This window comes from Schistocerca nitens, chromosome 3, assembly GCF_023898315.1.
Source record: "Schistocerca nitens isolate TAMUIC-IGC-003100 chromosome 3, iqSchNite1.1, whole genome shotgun sequence".
Taxonomy (NCBI): domain Eukaryota; kingdom Metazoa; phylum Arthropoda; class Insecta; order Orthoptera; family Acrididae; genus Schistocerca; species Schistocerca nitens.
Window position 1 is genome coordinate 706,329,523 of NC_064616.1, and position 23,404 is coordinate 706,352,926.

Below are 23,404 nucleotides of genomic sequence, written 5' to 3' on the forward strand. Positions count from 1 at the left end.
CATATCATGCAATGTCCAGATTTTTCGGGCATTAAGATGTGACATTGGCCTGATGTTAGGCAGCAAGAAAACGTGAGGGCAGGCATACTTGTTGCCAAGATTCCAGTTGGACATGTCTGACCACCACATGGAAGGCTTGCCACAGAGTGCAACAAGTACACTGTAAACCCCTAGTAAAAATTAATGGATTCTCTGCAACATTTTGTGTCATCTAAATGGTCAGTGACTAGCAGCAGTTGTCCCATGTATAGGCTGTTGCTACACCATAAAGACAAATGTTGGTGTTTGTAGTGGTTCTGTGACTGGGAAGCATGGACTGCTGATGAATGGCACTGGATTCTGTTCAGTGATGAATCGTGGCACTGCACTATCGTAGATGACCATCGTTAGTGAGTGTAGTGACAACTTGGGCAGAGGTTCCATCTTCAAATGTTTTGAAGAGGCACAGCTGTGTTACTCCTGGCATGATGGCCTTGGGAGCTATCAGGTAAGACTTCAGGTCACTGACATCCTGCATCCTCACATGTTATCTGTCAAGCAGCAACACTGACATAGTGTCACTTTTCAATAGGAAAACGCTTGTCTACACATGGCATATGTCTCTACAAACCGTATGATGTTGAGATCCTCAATTGGCCAGTAAGAACACAGATCTATCCCTGATACAACATGAGTGGGACAAGGTTGGATGTCAACTCCATCCCAGTGGCAGTATCTAGGATATCAAGGACTAGTTACAACAGCTGTGGGCCAGCTCATATCAGGAGATGATACAAAGGCTTTATGACACTTTTTCCAAGTGAATCAGTGCAATCATCCTGGCCTCTATCCCGGCCAGAGGATGTGTAATGTCATACTGATAAGTGGGCTCATACCATCAAGTTCTTTGTAATTTTGGCTCAATGTTATAATCACTGCAATAATATCACATACCCTCTCAGTCCATAAGTTTCATTTCATTTCATCCTCCCATTCACGGGGTTTCACTGTTTTGTCAGGCAATGTATATGCAATGGAAAACACAACATAAGATATAATAGAAAATATCACAAAAATAATTTAAAATTCACAGTAAAAAATAAAACACTGTTAGTACATTTCATTATAATTTTAATAATAATAATAACAATAAAATAATGCCCTTACCATATGGATTCTTAGCCAGTATAGCTCCCTCCGTTTCCAGTGGTTCAGATTCTCCTTCCTTGTTAACAGCTTTTACTCTAAACTTATATTTTTTCTTTGGTGTCAGGCCATCAAATGTGAAAGTGTTTTTATCTGGGCCCACCTGTTTAAATTTTTGTCACATACTTAAGTATTAACATATAAATTAACTAAGATATCACAAAAAAAACTAGAGAACTATTTTTACAATTGCAAGCATTAAGTATGATTTTCAGTACTGGAAGGAGACTGTATCACCTTTATTATATAGTCCTGAAATTATTCAATTTATTTTCCAGTATTGGTAATACAATGAAGCATTACAAATTTTTTGTCTGTTCTAACCTCTCCAGCTGGAATCCAGCGTCCTGTATCCAGATCCATCTTTTCTAATACATATCCAGTAACTTCAGTTCCTCCATTGTCCTCTGGTTTCTCCCACTTAACCTTCACATGATTTGCTCTCACTTCCTCAACCTTCATTGGTCCCATAGGCATCGAGGGTTTGTCTACAAAAAGAAAAAACTTTACATTACGGCGACAACACAGTTACCAATTTTATATAACAATGTAGCAGCAAAAAATACAAACAGTGCTCTACTGTGAAAACAGGATGAAATTTTATAAAAATATATGAGGTTAGTGAATTGATCAACCAGCACATGTTTAAGGAGATTTGAAAAACAAATCACCAAATAAATTTCTTCATTAAAAATCACAAATTTTTAGAAACAGTTTCACATCACCACTTCAGTCTCTTTCTTCTGCTATTACTTATCTACATGATAAAAGCTGTGAAATAACATTTGCTAGAGTCAAACTATGTCCAATGAAAACCCCCATACTGATCATGCATAAAATCTGGTAAGTATTCAAAGTGGAAAATCTTGTCACTTTTTGACCATGGATGTATAGAAACAGAAGATAGTACCATAAAAGAAAATCTTAAATTGACATGTAAACTTGCACTTAGTAAACATGAACTTTTTCTAGGTCACTGGTCACTCTTAAAATAGACCACCTCATGTAAATTAAACAGGAATATTGAAAAATCAAAAAACCAAGGTTTCAAATATCAAGCACTAAGTGGCAAAACATTATTAAATTGAAACAGTACATTAGAGTCACACTATATCCAACTGTAACTGAACATGTGGAGTGAGAATAAGGGAGGGTTGTCTCTCTGAATTTAATTTTTATGCAATTTGTTTTATTTCATCATTATTTAGTAAACTGGTTTGTATATTTCAGCAGAAAAGTGAAGCATTAGCTAAAAGAATGTGCACAGCAACATTTCTATACACGTAGTACAGATTTTAGGATTAAAAAGCAGAAAACTGTCAAAACAGAGAGACTAAAATTTTATGTTATGCATTTGATATTACTGAGGAAACAAAACATTGGTAGTGAGGTAGCAAGGATTGATATAAATCTCAAATACTGAATATGACTTCAATAAGAAAAGCAAGTTTTACAACCATTCACAACGACATAACAATAAGAAAAAATCTTGCACACACCAAAATGAGACTTAAATCATTTCATTCATATGAGCTACTATCATCATTTGATATAATAGTTATTTGGAAACCACAATATTATTTAATATAATTAATTTTAAAATAGTTTAATCTATATGAATTAAAAATTATTTGTACATTACCCAAGACAACAACATCAGCCACAGATTCACAAATGCCTGTGTCATTTTTCAATATTAATTTATATTTTCCACTGTCAGCTCTACTTGTTCTCCTTATAGTAAGCACTGTGTTTCTCTCATATTTGTCAATGGTAATGCTGAAATGGAAATTAAATTTGCATTAATTACTTTCTTTTGTAAATGAATATGAGGTTAGAGAGGAATGTGTATTTATGGATATGATTTACAGTTAAAAGTTTGTTCTCTTTTTTTGTTTCTACACAACAAAGTCGTCCTTTGAAGCAAAGTGAATCTGTCTAGTCACTCACTCTCTCAATTATACATTGTAGTCTGTAGAATCAAATGTGAAGGAAAACGAAGACTGATGTGAATTGATCCAAGTAAAAAGAAGTTGTTGTTATTCTGGTCTTCAGTCCAAAGACTTTTTTGATGAAGTTTTCTGCACTAGTTTATCCCATGCAAGCCTTTTTATCCCTATATAACTACTGCAACTTACCTCCACTTGAAACTGCATACTGTATACAATTTGCATCCCCCACACTTCCCTCCATGATCAAACTGACAATCTGATACTATGAAATCTAAGTAACTTCTCGTCTATCGAATTCAAGACATTCAGTCCACTCAATTTCAAGTTTATCACTAATCTTGTAATTGGATAATATAACATGCTTTCTCTTTGGCATTTTCTTGCTTTTATTCACATTTAACAGCAGCTGTCATTCAGTGCATCAAGTGAAGATACAATCAAAGCTGTCCTACATTTCCTTATAGTCATCCAGCAATGATAATTTCTTGTATACAACAGCATTGGCTGTGAACAATCAACACTGCTGAACCTAATTATCATTTATGTATATTGAGGACACTACCAGCACTTTTATAATTCCTAGAAGCATACACATTGTTATATTTGTTTCTGCTGAGCATCACCATCAAGTCTAACATATGGAAATCTAGAGAGCTGGAATCTACATGTTTCTCTGTGCATACTTTTTGCTGTGAGAAGTCATATCTGAAAAAAGTGAGCTGTGTTTCATATGAGTAATGTTTCCTTAACCCACATTGATCCTTTGAACGAAGGTTAACCTCCTCCTTTCCCTTCTTTTATTATGTGTCCTCTATTCTTATCCACAGTACTTTTATACTGGTCTGCCTCTACCTCTGTCCCACCACATCCTACTCATTCCACATCAGTATTTCACTATACTTTCTTTGCCTAACCAAGTGTGATTTACCTCTGCATGTGTATTTCTCCCCTGCTGTCACTCCCTTTTATTATGGCTCATCTCTCCAAATTGCTGCATGAGAATGTAGTTGTCTCTCACTCCCCTCCTCCTCACTGTCTAGCTCTGTACATGTGTGTGTTTGTGTGTGTGTGAGGGGAGGAGGGGGGGGGAGAGGGGGGGGGGGGGGAATGAACTACAGAGCTGGCCAAGATGACTGTCATCATGTTTATGCCCAGAAAATAGAGAGGAAGTAGTTACAACATAAATTCCAGTAGTCTTGCAATTGTACTGCTACACGCTACACATCAATACAGAAAAAGCCCTCTATAGCACAACAATATAACTCACAGTCACTGTAACAGTGTAATGTGTATGAATCCATGTTTCATCTTAATAAACCACTGGGACCTTTAATTCTGATGATACATTTCTTTCGCAAAAATCTAATGTACGAGGGTAATCCCAAAAGTAAGGTCTCCTATTTTTTTATAAGTACATAGACCTGTTCATAACTTTCTGAACAGCATGGTGGCAATCTGGTATGAGATGGGCATACAAAAACTGCCACAGCGTCTACAAAAATGTATAGACAGAAATGGTGATTATGTCAAAAAATAGCTAAATGTTCAAGATGTAAACTGATGTAAACCACTGTAGAAATAAACAGGTCGATGTACTTATAAAAAAATAGGAGACCTTACTTTTCGGATTACCCTTGTAAAATGCATTTTCTGAAACTATGGTGTTGTTTGCGTATGATGGTTCATACATCCTGTACCTTTCAAAACTAAATTCTACACACATAACAATTTCTCTCTCTTGCTAGCCTTGAAATCCAGTTATGTGTGATAAAAGCTATCAAATTTCCTCAAAGTTGGTATTTCTTTGTATTGTTTATAATGTCAGAGAACTGCTGCCTCAGAACATATTATCAATACCACCAATGGGATGTTTATTGTGCACATTTTGCTTCTTTCTCTTTGAGATGGTTACTTGAATCCTTCTCCAACCGACATTATCCTTCTTCTGCTGTAATTTGTACAGAATGTACTTAATAGACTTAATTTTGCTTGCATATTTTTTCACATTTCCTGACAGCACTGTGGCTCCATTCTCCTTCTTATCCTCAATAAATTTGATCATAGTAACGGCAAGCCATTGTGACTGCCCATGAAGCCACTTTCTACCATAACTTTCCACTCTTGCAATGTGCAATATCAACATGTGTTACTCTGAACCAGAACAGTGTTGTGCCTAATCACATGACCCAGATAGTTCCTGCTGCAGCTGAGTCTATGGTTTGTTTTGTCATGTAATACAGTGCTAAACCCCTTGTTATATGCCTGGCCATTGTATGATAATTGGTTAAGTTGCCTCATTTACTTGTTTGTAAGACAATGTGCCAGTTTAATCTGGTTGTCACAATGTGCATAAATGATAGGCTACTCACTGTGATACTCTTAGATGCAGTATGAGAAACATGTCTAATTAATAATAGATTAAGAGTTGTAGTACAATACATGATTTTTTTAATGTTGATCCTAAGACATCCAGCAATATTTAGTTGGACTAAAATATATATTACAGAAATGCTGTAGTGATTGCGTTCCAATCCATATTTTCTGGTAGACCGAAGAGCATTATCAATGGAATGAAACTCAACACCTCCAGTTATAGGCATAATGGAGTGTTGAGTTCATCAGCACTTACATAATAGCACAGTGTAAAATGACACTACTGCATTACCCACAAATATCCATTTCTGTGTACTCATCTATATGACACAGACTGTACATTGCTGTACTATAGTTCATTTATATTGTACATCTTCATGTGATGCTACATACATCTACTATGATTAGGCATATTTTATATTGATCCTATTTTCTTAAATGTATATTCTTAACATATGTACTGATGAGCATTCCAGTATTATTTGAGAAATAAATAATATATAATAATTTGAAACTACTGGTACCCCCACTGCATACTGGTAGCACAATATCATCAGCATTATCAGTGCAAAACTACTCTATTTTGTCATGTCATGTTATCAACTACCTATAGTTGAAATGGAGTGCTAGTTATAATTCAGTATTTAATTTTATCTTCTTTTCTCATTTTCAAAATCCTTCCACTTCCTTATCCTAAATAGCCTCTACCCACCAACCACCACAAAACACTCAAAATGAAGTAGTTTGTATCTGTGAAATGAAAGAGCTTACATTAGAATTAATTTATTAATTTTTTTACCGTTCTTCTTTGTCTTCTACAATTTCCTTTGTATCAACTTCCCAACGTGCCACTGGTTCTGGCTCACCACCATACTTTATATCGTATTTTATAACTTGTCCTTTCCTTACAACAATGTTGGTTAATCCATCACCAATAATAAATGGTTTCACTGAAAAATACAGAAAATATATTATCTTTCCATTACTTTTGAAGTATCTTTAAAATGTTTAGCATACAAGTTGTTCATTGGTTTGTACCAAAAGTTTAAACCATGTTGTGCAGTAATGAATTTTTAAACAACAATACTCAATGAGAAAATGTTATAAGATACATTTTTACAAGAGAATGTCTGATAAAGTACACACTACAGCAACACTGCAGAATGAGGAACATAGTTTTATGTTATCTCATAACTCACATTTGAATGATAGCTATGGTTCATTCGATAAAATATAATGTGATGGTCCAACCTGTTTCAATAGGTCAACTCGTTAATGTTTTCCAATATTAAGTTTAATTAGTACTATATATGAAATGATTTTAACATTGATATTAAACTTACAATCCCTCATTCTTCATCTGTGAGATGTAAAGAAATGGTACCTCATTAAGTTCAGCGTATTGATCATAGTCCATTACAAAGAAAAACATTGAAAAAATTTCGATTAATCTAAAAACTGTGTTCAAAATATATGTGTAGGGTGGCTGCATGGAGATGTTCTGCCATAGCAGATTAGTATTGTGTCAATGACTTCAAGTGCCCTCGGGAAAATTATCTCATGATTTAAATAACAAGACCTCATTGACAACAGAATGCAAACATTATGCACAATGAATCAACCTTGCCACTTAGATAATGACACACAGCAGGTCCATGATATTAAAGCACAACATTCATATGGATTCACAGCATTGATAATATATCTTCTTTCATAAAATTAGACTTAGTACACTATTAATGTTTTTTTAAGATCATTTGTCTTTACCATAAATAGTCTCCCTACATGCAATATTGTGAATTATACAATGTTTTGACAAAGAGTATTTTTGTTTTTAAATTCATTGGAGCATCACATGGCGAATAGCTTGTATGTGAAATTCTAGATACTGTGCACATGGGGAAACTGAAGAATAATTTAATGACATACAGTCAAAACATATGAATATATAATACACATTGATGAAGAAAAGCTCACTACATTACAATCAAAGACACTGTTGTGAAGCATAATGAGCAAACTGATTGCAAACCACAGTTAACACCTTCCAATCATAATTCACATGATAATTTTTGGGTTCTCAGGCTGACACCCATGGTTTAGATGTGCTACTGCCTTCCTGATGACTATATAATTGTGAAACCTTAGTGAGCAACACTAGTCAATATTTTTAGTTATCATATACCTGTGGAACCCATAATAATTCAATCCTTGTAACTCCTTCAACATTCACTTCTCAGTAGCCTTTCATGAAACTATACAGTCACCCAGGTTTTCATATCACTTAAAAACAAAAAATACAGAAGACGAACTAATTCATTGCATTTACTATGCAAATCAGTTTTACTCAATGTAACTTTGATTCACTGTACCATAAACCAGTCTTAATTTTTTAATGTTTGACCCATTTTTACAAATATAGCATATCTATAATACATAAGTGAACAACATCCAGTTATTAGATAAGATTTCATTTTATGAAACTGTGAATAAAGTCATATTACACAAGATTTCTTTGTTTTTAATTTTTTATTAATTTACTAAATAAAAGGGATGCACTTGTTATATGTATGTGGTGAGGTAAAGATAAATGATAAATGGTACTGCTTTGCCTCTCCCTCACCCTGACAACAGGTGGATCCTCCTCATCCTATGACCTGAGTGATCAGCCGCCACCTCCCCACCCCTTTCTTCCAGTTTTCCCCAACCAATTCTCATTTTGTCGCTAAAGACAGAACATTTGAGTTGCAAAAGCTACAATTACTACACTCCTGGAAATTGAAATGAGAACACCGTGAATTCATTGTCCCAGGAAGGGGAAACTTTATTGACACATTCCTGGGGTCAGATACATCACATGATCACACTGACAGAACCACAGGCACATAGACACAGGCAACAGAGCATGCACAATGTCGGCACTAGTACAGTGCATATCCATTTTTCGCAGCAATGCAGGCTGCTATTCTCCCATGGAGACGATCGTAGAGATGCTGGATGTAGTCCTGTGGAACGGCTTGCCATGCCATTTCCACCTGGCGCCTCAGTTGGACCAGCGTTCGTGCTGGACGTGCAGACCGTGTGAGACGACGCTTCATCCAGTCCCAAACATGCTCAATGGGGGACAGATCTGGAGATCTTGCTGGCCAGGGTAGTTGACTTACACCTTCTAGAGCACGTTGGGTGGCACGGGATACATGCGGACGTGCATTGTCCTGTTGGAACAGCAAGTTCCCTTGCCGGTCTAGGAATGGTAGAACGATGGGTTCGATGACGGTTTGGATGTACCGTGCACTGTTCAGTGTCCCCTCGACGATCACCAGTGGTGTACGGCCAGTGTAGGAGATCGCTCCCCACACCATGATGCCGGGTGTTGGCCCTGTGTGCCTCGGTCGTATGCAGTCCTGATTGTGGCGCTCACCTGCACGCCGCCAAACACGCATACGACCATCACTGGCATCAAGGCAGAAGCGACTCTCATCGCTGAAGACGACACGTCTCCATTCGTCCCTCCATTCACGCCTGTTGCGACACCACTGGAGGTGGGCTGCACGATGTTGGGGCGTGAGCGGAAGACGGCCTAACGGTGTGCGGGACCGTAGCCCAGGTTCATGGAGATGGTTGCGAATGGTCCTCGCCGATACCCCAGGAGCAACAGTGTCCCTAATTTGCTGGGAAGTGGTGGTGCGGTCCCCTACGGCACTGCATAGGATCCTACGGTCTTGGCGTGCATCCGTGCGTCGCTGCGGTCCGGTCCCAGGTCGACGGGCACGTGCACCTTACGCCGACCACTGGCGACAACATCGATGTACTGTGGAGACCTCACGCCCCACGTGTTGAGCAATTCGGCGGTACGTCCACCCGGCCTCCCGCATGCCCACTATACGCCCTCGCTCAAAGTCCGTCAACTGCACATACGGTTCACGTCCACGCTGTCGCGGCATGCTACCAGTGTTAAAGACTGCGATGGAGCTCCGTATGCCACGGCAAACTGGCTGACACTGACGGCGGCAGTGCACAAATGCTGCGCAGCTAGCGCCATTCGACGGCCAACACCGCGGTTCCTGGTGTGTCCGCTGTGCCGTGCGTGTGATCATTGCTTGTACAGCCCTCTCGCAGTGTCCGGAGCAAGTATGGTGGGTCTGACACACCGGTGTCAATGTGTTCTTTTTTCCATTTCCAGGAGTGTATTTCCTACTGTAAGTGTTCCTGTTAGCAGTACTAGGATTTTCACCACCTGAATATAAGTATTGGCCAGCCACTCAACCTCCATGTAATTTTAACAATTACATACTTTATTCTTAGTTAGGACTTGCAACATCAGTATAAAAAAGTCTTTTATACAGAATACTAGCTAAATTATTACAAGGGCAGTAGACAAGTTCAAACACAGCCTTAGCGCTGGATCTATTCCAAAATTTTTCAAGATTCATTAAGACAAACCATGAATACTGTGCACAATAATGGATAAACTGAAAGCTAAATCATCGTCCTTCCTGGCTTGCCTGGAGATTACTACTGCAATAGTTCACTTCATTTCTCCCTTTTTTTTCCCACGAATTCAGTGTTTCACATTATTTCTGTGGTGGTACGTATTCAACATACATGAAATAACAATATCAGTTTTTAAAATTTGTATTCCAAATTTGAAATTGATACCTTAACTTGAACCACACTCACCAAATCTTGCCTTTGCTATAATTGGTTTTGTTGCATCACTAGGTTCTCCAGGTCCTGCCTTGTTAACTGCTCTAATGCGGAACTCGTACTGTGTTCCTTCCTTCAGACCATCGATGGTAGCAGCAGTTATGTCACCATCCAGTACTTTTCCAGTTTGCCAGTCTTTTCCAAACTTTTCCTATAGAAGGATACATAAATCAGCATATCATCAGCATAATTATGCATTAAAGTGCAGTTAAATAGGAGTTGAAATGCCGTGTCCTGACAATGTTAAATTTAGTGACTTGGATTCCCTGAATTTCAGGAACCACTGTAGCCATTGACATGAAACTTTTACAGGACCTTAACTGTATGTTCTGAGTCTACTGAACTACAATAATTGCATTTCAGCCACTGCTTTTGGCGTACATTTTTTGTACGTTATCCTAAATAATTTTAATTATACAAAACACTGTGTTCTTCTTTTAGTTCAGTAGACTCAGGATATGTATGTTGTTAGTCCCTGAAAATTTGAATACTCTACTCAAAGTGGTTTCTGAGATTTAGGGGAAAATGCAACAGCAAATGTAAACTTTCAGGAACGGTTTCTAAAGTTTCAAAAGACTGTAACTCACTTAATATATGCTTAATTTTTTATTTTTAGTCACTCGGAAGCACCCTGCCCTGTACTGTATATCATCCTCTTGACTTTTTTGAAAGTTTTTTCTTCTTTTCTTCTTTCTGGACTCCTTAGTGGGCCACTGTGCTGCATACTCTACTTTATCAGTGTGAATCTTGTCCATCCGTTCAAGTTCTCTGATGCTGTAGAACTTTCATCCTACCAATGTTGCCATCATTAAAAGCAATAACAGCATCACTGACCCCCCACTTTAGTGTCTTCATTCCAACAAAAACATTTTCTGGTAAGCAAGTCCATATAAGATTACTGAATGACTCATTGGGATTTTGAGTCTGGCCAAGCAGACACTTCTTCGATAATTCAGGATTTGCCAGGTCTCTGTAAATAGGTTTTATGATATCCATGACTGCTGCTGCGATGGCATGTTTATGGCTATATGAACTGTTTGAGTACTGGGCATTGTGGTAATTGCACCATGAATTAGGTCCAGGAGGGCAAAGGTGGTGTACTGGTTTTTCATCAGTTGACAGTCTGTGGAAGAGGGTAGCCCATACTACCTGCTTCATTTTCAACAAATTATTTCTAATGGCCGTGCCATAATACTGCTGTCACTCATCAATCATTTTGTCTGTCAGCCTGCCTCTTATGGTTTTACCATCAGACAGTTTCTTGTCTCTCAAACTTTGTTTCAACATCTTCAACCTAGTGCCCATCCTCTTATGGACATGACCTTTATAACACAGCAATCCACAGCCTTCTATATAAAAAAATTACTGATTTTATTAGATCTTGAAGTAATGCACATAAAAATTTTAACTTTTTCAACCAGTGTAGATTATATTTAAAAAAAAAAAATACTTCCCATGTGAGTTTATAAGTGACATATATATCATTTTATTCAGATAATAGCAAATTTTATAATGAGATAAAAATGCGAACAAAAATTTTTTTTTCCATTCTAACCCCATTAAAGACATTAGATTAATAAAATGTAATTCAGCCAAAAAAATCACAGAGCCAAATCTTGAGTACTGTTCATCAATCTGGGACCCTTACTGGATTAGATTAACAGACAACATAAAGAAGATCCAAAGAAGAGCAACAAGTTTCATCACAGGATCATGCAGTAAGCACAAGAGCATTATGGGGGTGTTCCACAAGCTCCAGTGGCAGACACCATAAGAGAAATGTTGTATATCAACAGAGAACTTTACTGTTGAAATTCAGAGACGGTTGTAGAAGTGTCAGATGTAATCTTGAGAAGTAGTATCACACACTACTTCAACCTTTAATAAATGCGCTCAGTAGGAACTGCTGCTTGCACAGATTAGACCAAGTGTCATCCCATTGTGTTTTACACAAGCTCATAGTGGGCAGGTCTGACTGCCATGCTGTGCAAGAGTATTTGTGAACATTTATGTGAGGGTGTTGGATAAAATCAGAAGTGTGTCTATGGGCACAATATCTGAAGTTGAATGTGTACATCACCAGGCTGCAAAGTGACAGGGTGTGGAACATTGTTTTTAGGGCAGCTTCTAGCAATTATTTTATAATGGTGTAGATCAGGCTGTTCCAATTTGAGTGCTGCCATAGATAGCTGGGCACCCACAAGTGGCCAGGCACCTGTGGGCAGAGGTGGACAGGTGTGAACAAACAGCTGAAATGCAGGCATAGAACATGGTGGTGGATAGTGTATACTACCTGCACCTGCCTTTGGGTGAGTGACAGGCACTTGCAGGTGCCTGTGCCCCAAAGAGCAGCACTGGAAGAGCACGATATAGATTCTAGATTCATCTTGTTTGTACTACAGTTGCTGTGCATGGATCAATGATTCTTCATCTAAGATAGTACAAATCTGGTAATTTGATGACATCAGTAAATGAAATATCCTCAACTATATAGTTTAGTGTGGTGTATACACTGAAGAAAACTATTTGTACCTTACACTAATATGCACACCTCTACCTATCTCAGTTGAAAAGGAATAAATGTACAGAAAAGGAAATGAAAGTGATGATCATCTCTAACTTCACTGATAGAACGACTGGTACAAATAACCCAGAGGACACATTTGTTAGCATGGCTTAGAGCATGTTTTTTAAATTTGTTTTTAAGATAAAAACAAATTGGACACAAAACACACACAGATGTTTTCATGCAGTTATTTTCTTATGTACTGAAAATCATTGAAGCAATTATCATACTTTAAACTCAATAACATATCCAGTTATTGGAGCTCCACCATCATTTTCAGGTTTTGTCCACTTTAGATCAGCATGGTCTTTATCCCAGTCCACAACCTCCACATTGTTTGGTTTACTTGGCTCATCTGCAAATCAATAAATGTTGTTTATTGAGTAGGTAACGAATTTCACAAAAATAAAATGTTCAGAGAAGGCCCACTGCTCCGTTAAGAAGAACTTACCCCATGGATCTTTTGCCAATACTGGTTTAGCAAAAAGTGCTGGTTCAGAAGAGCCCAGTTTGTTTACTGCTCGTATACGGAATTTATATTCTCTTTTGTGAACTAAGTCCTCACACTTAAAAACTGTGGGCTTGTCAGGTGTGATTTCAGCAACACTGTCCCAACCACCTGGTAACAAATTCAAGACATATGTATATATGTTTAGTTTTTATACAAAGTAAGATAGTTTGAGCAAGATGCATATCATGAGAACTGCAGTACAGAAGAGGGCAGCTACTTAAAAATGGATGAAATTTTGTTAACAGCAGTAGCCCTAAATGAGTGATGGGAAAAACAACAAAGCATCAATACTATCTGTGCCAGTCATTTACTGAATTGAAGCAATTAAGACATCTCTTAATCATAAAATTAGACTGTTACTGCTCTGTATCTGTCTTCAATGGTTACATAGAGATGAAGGACAAGGAGAATGTAGAAATGATACAGAGAAACAAAATACCTGACCTGTGTACAGTTCAGATATCTTTGGGTATTTAGTCATAGTGAATTTTGCAGTTCATTAACATGTTTCTCACTTTCATTAATTTCTTAACTTTCAAATAAACAAGCATGAATTACAGAAATTAACACTGTAAAAAAGGATTTTGTCACAACCTACACTCTCCACAGATTAGGCCATCTTTCTTACATTTAATGGGCTTTGGTTCAACTTTTGGTTGTCAATCTCTGATTTTTAGTCATTTATGAACACCTATGTATACAGGAATATTCTTTCTGCTCGCTACATAGTAACAGCAACTCTGTACATAGTAATCAGCATTTCAGACACAATGTATTTCTGCTTCATTACATGTTCAAAGGAGACATGATTCATATTAAAAATGGATGGTGAAGTTGCACAGAAATAGCACTGGTACTGACATGAAACTTTCATACCGCACTATATTCTGATATGCGAGATGCATCAATACAAAAAAGGACAAAAACAGACCAACAGAAAAATTTTGTTGCTGCCAAACCACAAAACTTTAACATTCCACAAAGGTGTCAACAGTATTATTATAGTATGAGATTTAGGTGACTGCCAAAAGTACAGTATAAGTCTGGGAGATTTCTTCTGACAAAATATTCTTAAGGTACCCAGATATGAAGCATAGTTCTGTGGAGTGAAATGAAATCCTTCCAAATAATTTTGTACTGAAAAATACCTTCAAATTTAGAACGTGACTGTTTATGAAAAAGTAATAATAAATTTGGTCCTGTGAAATTTAGAAAAGTTCGTAGGGTTCAGTTTAATCTTAAAGTACGCTGGAATAATTACAAATTCATTTATAAAGGAAAACCATATGTGACAAACTCACAGATACTTGCCTTTGACACTCATATCCAGGCGTTCAACAACGTAATGAACAAGGGGGGCTCCGCCATCATCAGCAGATGGTTTCCACTTAACAACACATGAATTCTGGAATATTTCAGTAACAGTTACATCCCTTGGCGGTGATGGAACATCTGTAAAATAATAGGAAAACAAATGTCGTAAGAATTATCTTCATTTACCTAATGTTAACTATACACAATAACAATGAATTATATAGATGTCTCAAATGTTCAGTTAAAAACTGCAGTAACAAGAGGAAAAAATTACTGTTATTTCTAAAATTCATTCAACAACAAATCTGAGGAAATTAATGTTTCTTATTGCTAATGTCAGTTCAGCTGAAATGGTGATTTCTTAACCAATGGGCAAACAGATTGTGCGCCAAAGGACTTTATATGCCACTGTCCAAGATTGCAGTTAAATATCTACTAAATGTTAGAAGACTTTATTAAATTTCTCAATGTTATAGCAGAGACAATAAAATACATATCTCAACATGGCAATAACTACACATTAAGCCCATTTTTGTAAGAAGAAATAGCCATAATATATTATTTGTAAACTTAAAGAGCTTCAAGAGAGAATTAAAACTCCTTACAAAAAGAAAACTTTTCCTTACCTTGCATATTGATCTTCACATTCTGCACAGCTTCTCCCTGAGAGTTCGAAATCTTTATCTGGTATGGGCCAGACAAATTTCTAGCTGGTTTCTTGATTTTATATATTATTTTGTCTTCAGCTACAACAACATCCACATCCTTCAGAGGTAGAGGTTTACCATCCTTTAACAGTTTTGCTTCTATCTGTGACTGCCTTGTTCCTTCCACTGGAAATGTTTTATAAACATTACTTTAACTAAAAAAGGCAAAAATCTAGTAGGAAAAATTGTGGTAGAATGTAAACAATTTAGGAGTATAGGAGAACACTCACCAAATAGCAGAAGCATTGAGTCATCGCCAAGCACACAAGAGACAAAGAAAACTTGCCAGTTTTCAGAATTCATCCTTTCTTGAGCTTGAGCTTGTGTGTGTGTGTGTGTGTGTGTGTGTGTGTGTGTGTGTGTGTGCACGTGTGAGTGTGGGTGCACACTTATTTTTACTCTAGCTTGAGAAGGGATTGATTCCAAAAGCTAGGAAGTTTCCTTTTTCTTTTGTGTGTGCCTATTGTTGAGTCAACGCTTCTGGTATTTATTGAATGGTCTCATTTACTTCTAAATTAGTTAAAGGCATAGATCTTTGACATATAATAAGGAAAATTTACTTGCCTTTGTATGGGACCTCAAATATTATAGGTTTATTACAAGGGCCATCAACTTCATCAGGGAAATCTATAACTGGTTTCTCTTCACCTTTCTTGACTGTAATTTTTGCAGTTGATGACAGTTTTCCAGATTCACACCGTATTTCTCCAGAATCGTCAAGCTGAACTTGATTGAAAATGAGTTGGTGCTTGCCTCCTCCCAGATTCTTAATTTGTATTCTGGGGATAAGAAAAAACATTCACAGAAGTTAAAACCAAGGAGAATAAATTATCTTCCATACCAATTTTCTTAACTGAAAGAACAGCACCATTTTAGTCTTGCAATAAGCATACAACTAAATAAATAATAAAATAAGTAAATGAAAAAGTTGAAATATTTGTAGTTAACCTGCCTGTTGAAAATCAAATATAAAAACTAATTTCATTACCTCTACAAGAGATGGCATTGCAAAATTGAATAAAGCTTGAAATGGAGAGTTAGACATATCTCAACAGTTATAAGCACAAAAAAAGGTTACAACTGTAGAACCTGGGAAAGTGTATACACTTGAATTACATAAAATCTGATGAATAAAGATCAATGAAAAAAATTATTCAAAGTATGGAAAGTAACCTTCTGGATACACCCTAGAGCAAATTGCATACACGAAATGGAGGCATCTGCATCTACAAAGTACAATGTTTCTGAATGCCAGGTAAACAAATATCTTCAAATATCCATAGTGCTCAAATCAAATAGAGTATAAACTTCAATTATGCCCTAATTCAATGCAATGCCTTTCTCCAACAACAATTACAAACTAACATTCACATGTTTCAAAGCTTTTCTGACCAATTACCTGTAGCCTACTTACAGCCTAATTTGAAAAAAGGTAAAGTTCCACATTTGCCCTAGATGGGCAAATCAGACATGACCAAATTCCGTGTCATCCTCTGCCAATGGCATTATCAGATGCAGCATGAAGGTGCATGTAGACAGCACGCTGCTCTTCCAGTTGCTGTCATGTTACTCGAAGTCAGAGTTCCAAAACATCCCAAAGGTGTTCTATAGGATTCAGGTCAGAGCTCTGTGCAGGCCAGTCCATCACAGGGATGTTATTGTCATGTAACCACTCCGCCACCGGCCATGCATTACGAACAGGTGCTCGATCGTGTTGAAATATGTAATCACCATCCCCAAATCGCTCTTCAACAGGGGGAAGCAAGAAGGTGCTTAAAACATCAATGTAAGCCTGTGTGCCGGCCGGGGTGGCCAAGTGGTTTTAGGCATTACAGTCAGGAACCATGCGACCGCTACTGTTGCAGGTTCGAATCCTGCCTCGGGCATGGATGTGTGTGACGTCCTTAGGTTAGTTAGGTTTAAGCAGTTCTAAGTTCTAGGGGACTGATGACCTTAGAAGTTAGGTCCCATAGTGCTCAGAGCTATTTGAACCATCTTTTAAGCCTGTGTTGTGGTAGTGCCACACAAAACAACAAGGGGTGCAAGCCACCTCCATGAAAAACATGACCACACCATCATCTCCGAATTTTACTGTTGGCACTACACACATTGGCAGATGATGTTCACCGGGCACTCACCATACTCACACCCTGCCATTGGGTTGCCATATTGTGTACTGTGATTCATCACTCCACACAACATTTTTCCACGGTCCAATTGTCAAATGTTTACGCTCCTTACATCAAGCGAGGCGTCATTTGGCATTTACTGGTGTGATGTGTGGCTTACGAGCAGCCACTCGACCATGAAATCCAAGTTTTCCCACCTTGCACCTAACAGTCATAGTACTTGCAGTGGATCCTGATGCAGTCTGGAATTCCTGTGTGACGGTCTGGATAGATGTCTGCCTATTACACATTACGACTCTCTTCAACTGCTGGAAGTCTCTGTTAGTCAACAGACAAGGTCGGCCTGTACGCTTTTGTGCTGTACGTGTCCCTTCACATTTCCACTTCACTATCACATTGAAAACAGTGGACCTAGGGATGTTTAAGAGTGTGGAAATCTTGTGTACAGACGTATGACACAAGTGACACCCAATCACCTGACCATGTTCGAAGTCCGTGAGTTCTGCGGAGTGCTCCATTCTGCTCTCTCACAATGACTACTCAGGTTGCTGATATGGAGAACCTGCCAGTAGATGGCAGTACAATGCACCTAATATGAAAAACATATGTTTTTGGGGGTGTCCGGATACTTTTGATCACGTAGTGTATGATTTGTTTGACTAAAGGATATAAAAATTTACTCTTTGGTAGTCAGGAAAAATTTACTTGCACTTTTATGTCTACAGGAAACTAAGAATTTATCTGATATTTATAATGATCAAGAAGGAGTACATGTGACTACCAATAAGTATACTACCTTAACAGTAAAGAGACAAGACTGCTTGGATTATTAAGGAATTATTATTCATTGTGTATACTTTTTCATCTCTGGTAATGTTTGTTGTGAAAAATGCTAAGGTACACAGCAGTTCAGAATCTACATTAAACTGTACTTCCGCCAATAAGTGGCTGGGTAAGTCAGTTCAAAGGTCAGAGGAAGGCAATGGCATACCATCTCCAACAGGACCATGCCTAGCAAAGCACTATGGTGTTCAAAACAAACTTTGAAAAAACACAATACATCTAATTTTCTGCTGCAAAAAGTACAGTTCCTTCAATAAGTATAAAACATCAACAGAAGTCAGTATACAGGGTAGTGCATACTAAGTTTTTGGGCGTACGTATAGATGAGAATCTTAATTGGAAAATTCACATTTTGTATCTTATAAAGTGACTAGGTTCAGCAACTTTTGCAAGCAGAATAATTACCAATTTTGAGTATACAGAAATTAGTAAGCTAACATATTTTGCATATTTTTACTCTCTGATGTCATACGGAATAATATTTTGGGGTAACTCAACATTTAGACAAAAAGTATTCACTGCTCAAAAGAATGTGGTTAGAATAATGTGTGGGGGTCATAGTCGTACATCTTGTAGGCATCTTTTTAAAAGATTGGGAATTCTTACAACAGCCTCATAGTACATTTACTCACTAATGAAATTTGTTCTCAGCAACATCGACCAGTTTAAAAACAACAGTGACATTCATGATTATAATACCAGAAAAAATAAAGACTTACACTATTCTTTACTCAACCTATCTTTGGCACAGAGAGGGGAAAAATATGCTGCTATAAAAATTTTCAACAAATTACCAGAGGAAATAAAATGTCTGACAGACAGCAGTAATAGCTTCAAAAATAAATTGAAATCATATCTCCTTGAAACTCCTTCTATACCATAGATGAATTCTTGGATAGGAATAAATAATAGATATATTAACCTTTAACCTTGTAATATATATATATATATATATATATATATATATATATATATATATATATATATAGAGGGAAACATTCCACGCGGGAAAAATATATCTAAAAACAAAGATGATGTGACTTACCGAACGAAAGCACTGGCAGGTCGATAGACACACAAACAAACACAAACACACACACAAACTTCAAGCTTTCGCAATAAACTGTTGCCTCATCAGGAAAGAGAGAAGGAGAAGGAAAGACGAAAGGATGTGGGTTTTAGGGGAGAGGGTAAGGAGTCATTCCAATCCCGGGAGCGGAAAGACTTACCTTAGGGGGAAAAAAAGACAGGTATACACTCGCACACACACACATATCCATCCACACATATACAGACACAAGCAGACATCTCACAAGTAGACATATTTCAATATTCAATTATGAATATAACAGAGGGAAACATTCCACGTGGAAAAATATATCTAAAAAGAAAGATGATGAGACTTACCAAACAAAAGCGCTGGCAGGTCTATCGACCTGCCAGCGCTTTTGTTTGGTAAGTCTCATCATCTTTCTTTATATATATATATATATATATATATATATATATATATATATATATGTGTGTGTGTGTGTGTGTGTGTGTGTGTGTGTGTGTGTGTGTGTGTGTGTGCATTGCTTGTGCACTTGACACGTTCCACATCACAACAGCTACTGTACAGTGCGATTGATCAATGGAACACGTAACCAACTAACTAAGTAACTTTGGATTTATAACACCTTTACTCTATGTTTCTTCTACTACTTTTTGAATCTTGAGCTGTGTCCTTAAGTTTAATCACATTTTTATCATCAATTCAGTGGCAGTGTACTGTGACCCACCATAAATATCACATGAGGGACCTTTGGCAAAAGAAAGAACACTGGTCCAGCAGATTAGTGAATTTACCACTTATGTACAATCAGGAGTGGTTGTCTTCAAAGTAGGAGCCACTTGAATCCCCACAGTAGGAGCCATTTTCATCTGCACATATGTTTTCATTCCTTCAAGTGCCCAAAAGACTTCTTCATGCAGCTTTTTGTGAAGCTGTGCTGGAGCATTGCCATTTTTGCCTTTCAGCACAGCATAAGAAATTGTCAGTAGTGAACAGAGTTGATTGGTTTTGATGAATTTTGTCACAGTGCAAGGACACATTCAAGACTGAGAAACAGACACCCAGTAATAAGCCCACACAACAAAAAATGGTTCCTTAGTAAAATGAGCTCTCTCAGCGGTTCTAAATTGATGTAATACATATGCAACTTAATTTCTTTGTTCTTCCTCCAAACAATGAGATAACAGATGCTACTTATTTATAGTTCAGAGCTGAAAATTCACATGACATACAAAGAAAACCTTATTATATCTGTACCTGTCAGATTCCTTGATTGGTTCTCCATTGAAAAACCATTCAGCTGGAGCAGTCTGATCCTGAAGTTCAATGTCCAGCACAAGTTTTTCTCGTTCTACCACAGTGGTGTCTTTAAGTTTCTTGTTGAAACGATTTTGATCTATGAGCACATAACATGTAATTAATTAATACAATGTTAACTTATGCTTACACACTTACATATAGAGAATTATATAAGCAACTTACATCATGTAAAACACATTTTTTATCATTACTGTCTATCAAGACACAAAGTTGTCCTTCATACTGCATGTGATATATTCAACATATTCACATATGTAAGTTTAATCTAAATGAAATTGAATTAGTACTTGAGATTATCTTTTGGACACACTTAGAAATCTTCTATTGCATAGTGGTTTTTCTCTAAGCCATTTCTGGATAGTGTTTTTAAACATATTCAGTGACACATTGTGTGCTGACACTGGCAACATGTTAAATAGTTTCACCATCATGTGTTTGTAACTATGTTGAGTTTTCTTAAGTCTAGTGACAGTGATGTCCATCTTCTGTTTTAGGCATGTGTTACACTGATGGACAGCTTGTCATAGTTTGTAACTGTGTTGGTTTTCTTTTGTATGTATTAGACAACTTATTACAAATAGGGACATAACTGTTGGTATTTTTAGGTTTTTTTTTTTTTAATATGGTCCACAAAACTCATTATCTCTGACTCCATGGATGCATCTGATTGGCTTCTTACGCCAAATGAGAAGTTTTTTTGCCCCAGAGGACATCCCCAATACCTAAACACCATATGTAAAATGGGTTTGGAAAATGGCATAATATGAACTGAGCAACAGCTGTCACTAACATATGACCATAGTTTAAGAAATAAATACATAACATGTGCTAACATATTATAGATATAATTGGTACAATTCTTCCATGTTAACTCTGAGCCTAGATGAATCCCAAAAAGATCTGAAGCACAGTTGTTGCCATCATCTTTAATACATAAACTAAAGAGAATATTTACAGTTTCTTCATGACTAATACATAATTCATTGATTTTGAACCACTTACTGGTTGCTCTGAAATTATGTCTACTTTTTTGCTTTAATGTTTCAAAGTCTTTCCTAGCTGTAACAAAAGTGGTATCATCCCACAATGAGTATGAATGTACACAACATAATATTGGGCATGTTATTTACACATATTATTAAGAGTAAAGGTGCAAACACAGGAACCAGTGGCATACCCTATGTGATATCCAAGACTTTTGGTCTAATATTGTTGAACTGCAGAATTGGTTTTCTGTCAGTCAGAAAGGATACGATCAGAGATAGCTCTGAGTCTCTAAAACCAGAGAAGTATAGTTCTTCTAGCAGAATTCTATGGCTATTGTCCACTGTGCATACAAGTTCTTTGTTATGAATTTTGGGACTGGCAGGCTGAGAGATTCAATTTGATTTGTTACAGCTAATGTTTTATTTCTGGTTATTTCATTTAGACTATTCTCATGAAAATCAACAATAAAAACACTTACACTGGATAACTAGTTCAGCCTCTGTCTTGTCAGCATTACTGACACAGGAATACATTCCACAATCTGTTACTTTGGAGTCCTTAATTATAAGCTTTCTCTTCCTTCCATCTTTCACAATATGTATTCTGAAAGAAGAGAAAAGTCATATCATTGAGCTATGAACAAAGTACAGGAAATATGACCAATACCAACTGTGTACCTGGTGTACTAAATGGAGATGGAAATGTTTTCAATAATGCATTCTAAAATTATTACATTGTGACTTCTATAACAGTCAACAGTCACTAAGTATTGCATAAAGTTTGTTTTATAGTTCTTTCCATCCTTCTTTTGGCATGATGTGATGCAACTAGCAAATATCTCTCAATGACTGAAATACAGTTTGCAGTAGCAACACCTTATTTCGCACTTGACAATGAATACTGACACAATGTCAGTGAAATTCATAAACAGGATCACAAACACAAGTTCTGCTGTTAGATCAAGTTTGTTTGTTTATGTGATTGCCATGAAATGTGCTTTGGGGTATTTTATTGATCATAATATACTAAACAAACAAAATTAAATTATTTGTGAAAATTGAACAAACATGGAAAGAATCCTCTGTTTATCAATTGGCAGCAGACACAGAAATGACAAAAGTGTGAGACAAATGCAAGTTTTGAGAATTAGAACTTTTTAAACCTGCCCAGTGATAAGACAGGACTGGAATACAGCACACAAAACCTCTACCAGGGCTACTGAAAATTTTTTACTAGCATACTCTTTATTTTCCATACATAAAGGCAGCTTCTTGTTGACTTCCCAACCTCAGTAATACAGTAATCAGACCCCATTAGTCTCATCTTCTTCCTCTTCAACACATTATTTGTTTTCTTTAGTACCTGTTCAGATTTTCAAGTTTCATCTCTTTTTGCAGTTCATTGTTACTCTCCTCAGTCACCTTCTCAATAAATGCCTGACTTGTTCCATTGAATCAAGCCCTTTGATCTCTTCTGCTGGAGTCCTGAACATCTCGTCACATTTGTTTATGTTTGCTACTGCCAAACAAGTTGAATATGTTATATGCTTATTCTGTTATAGTTTAATTTTGGAGCTATGCATACAACATTTATTAGTGTTCATCTCACTGTTATTTATTAGCATTTGTAATTATAACCAGTCATAATTCTCAAGACATTACAGAAAAAAAAACATATATTTATTTACACAAAGTTTTTAAAAATATCTCTTCTTGTACAGCAATTACATTTGACTAAGGTCCCACTATCAAGTGCA

The 23,404-nt window shown here is 36.9% G+C and overlaps 1 protein-coding gene across 29 annotated transcripts in view; it reads right to left on the reverse strand.

Annotated features, from left to right (window-relative positions):
* Positions 1-23,404, reverse strand: part of LOC126248677 (twitchin) — a 523,948-nt gene that overhangs the window by 240,192 nt on the left and 260,352 nt on the right. For all 29 annotated transcript variants that reach the window (XM_049949938.1, XM_049949935.1, XM_049949939.1 and 26 more), the window contains 12 exons: positions 22,127-22,251; positions 20,599-20,737; positions 15,880-16,094; positions 15,235-15,441; positions 14,606-14,746; positions 13,235-13,402; positions 13,014-13,138; positions 10,191-10,368; positions 6,310-6,460; positions 2,828-2,964; positions 1,510-1,673; positions 1,147-1,288 (listed from right to left, as the gene is read on the reverse strand). In XM_049949938.1, the coding sequence (XP_049805895.1) occupies positions 1,147-1,288; positions 1,510-1,673; positions 2,828-2,964; positions 6,310-6,460; positions 10,191-10,368; positions 13,014-13,138; positions 13,235-13,402; positions 14,606-14,746; positions 15,235-15,441; positions 15,880-16,094; positions 20,599-20,737; positions 22,127-22,251 (1,892 nt within the window). The remainder of the gene's footprint in view (positions 1-1,146; positions 1,289-1,509; positions 1,674-2,827; positions 2,965-6,309; positions 6,461-10,190; positions 10,369-13,013; positions 13,139-13,234; positions 13,403-14,605; positions 14,747-15,234; positions 15,442-15,879; positions 16,095-20,598; positions 20,738-22,126; positions 22,252-23,404) is intronic.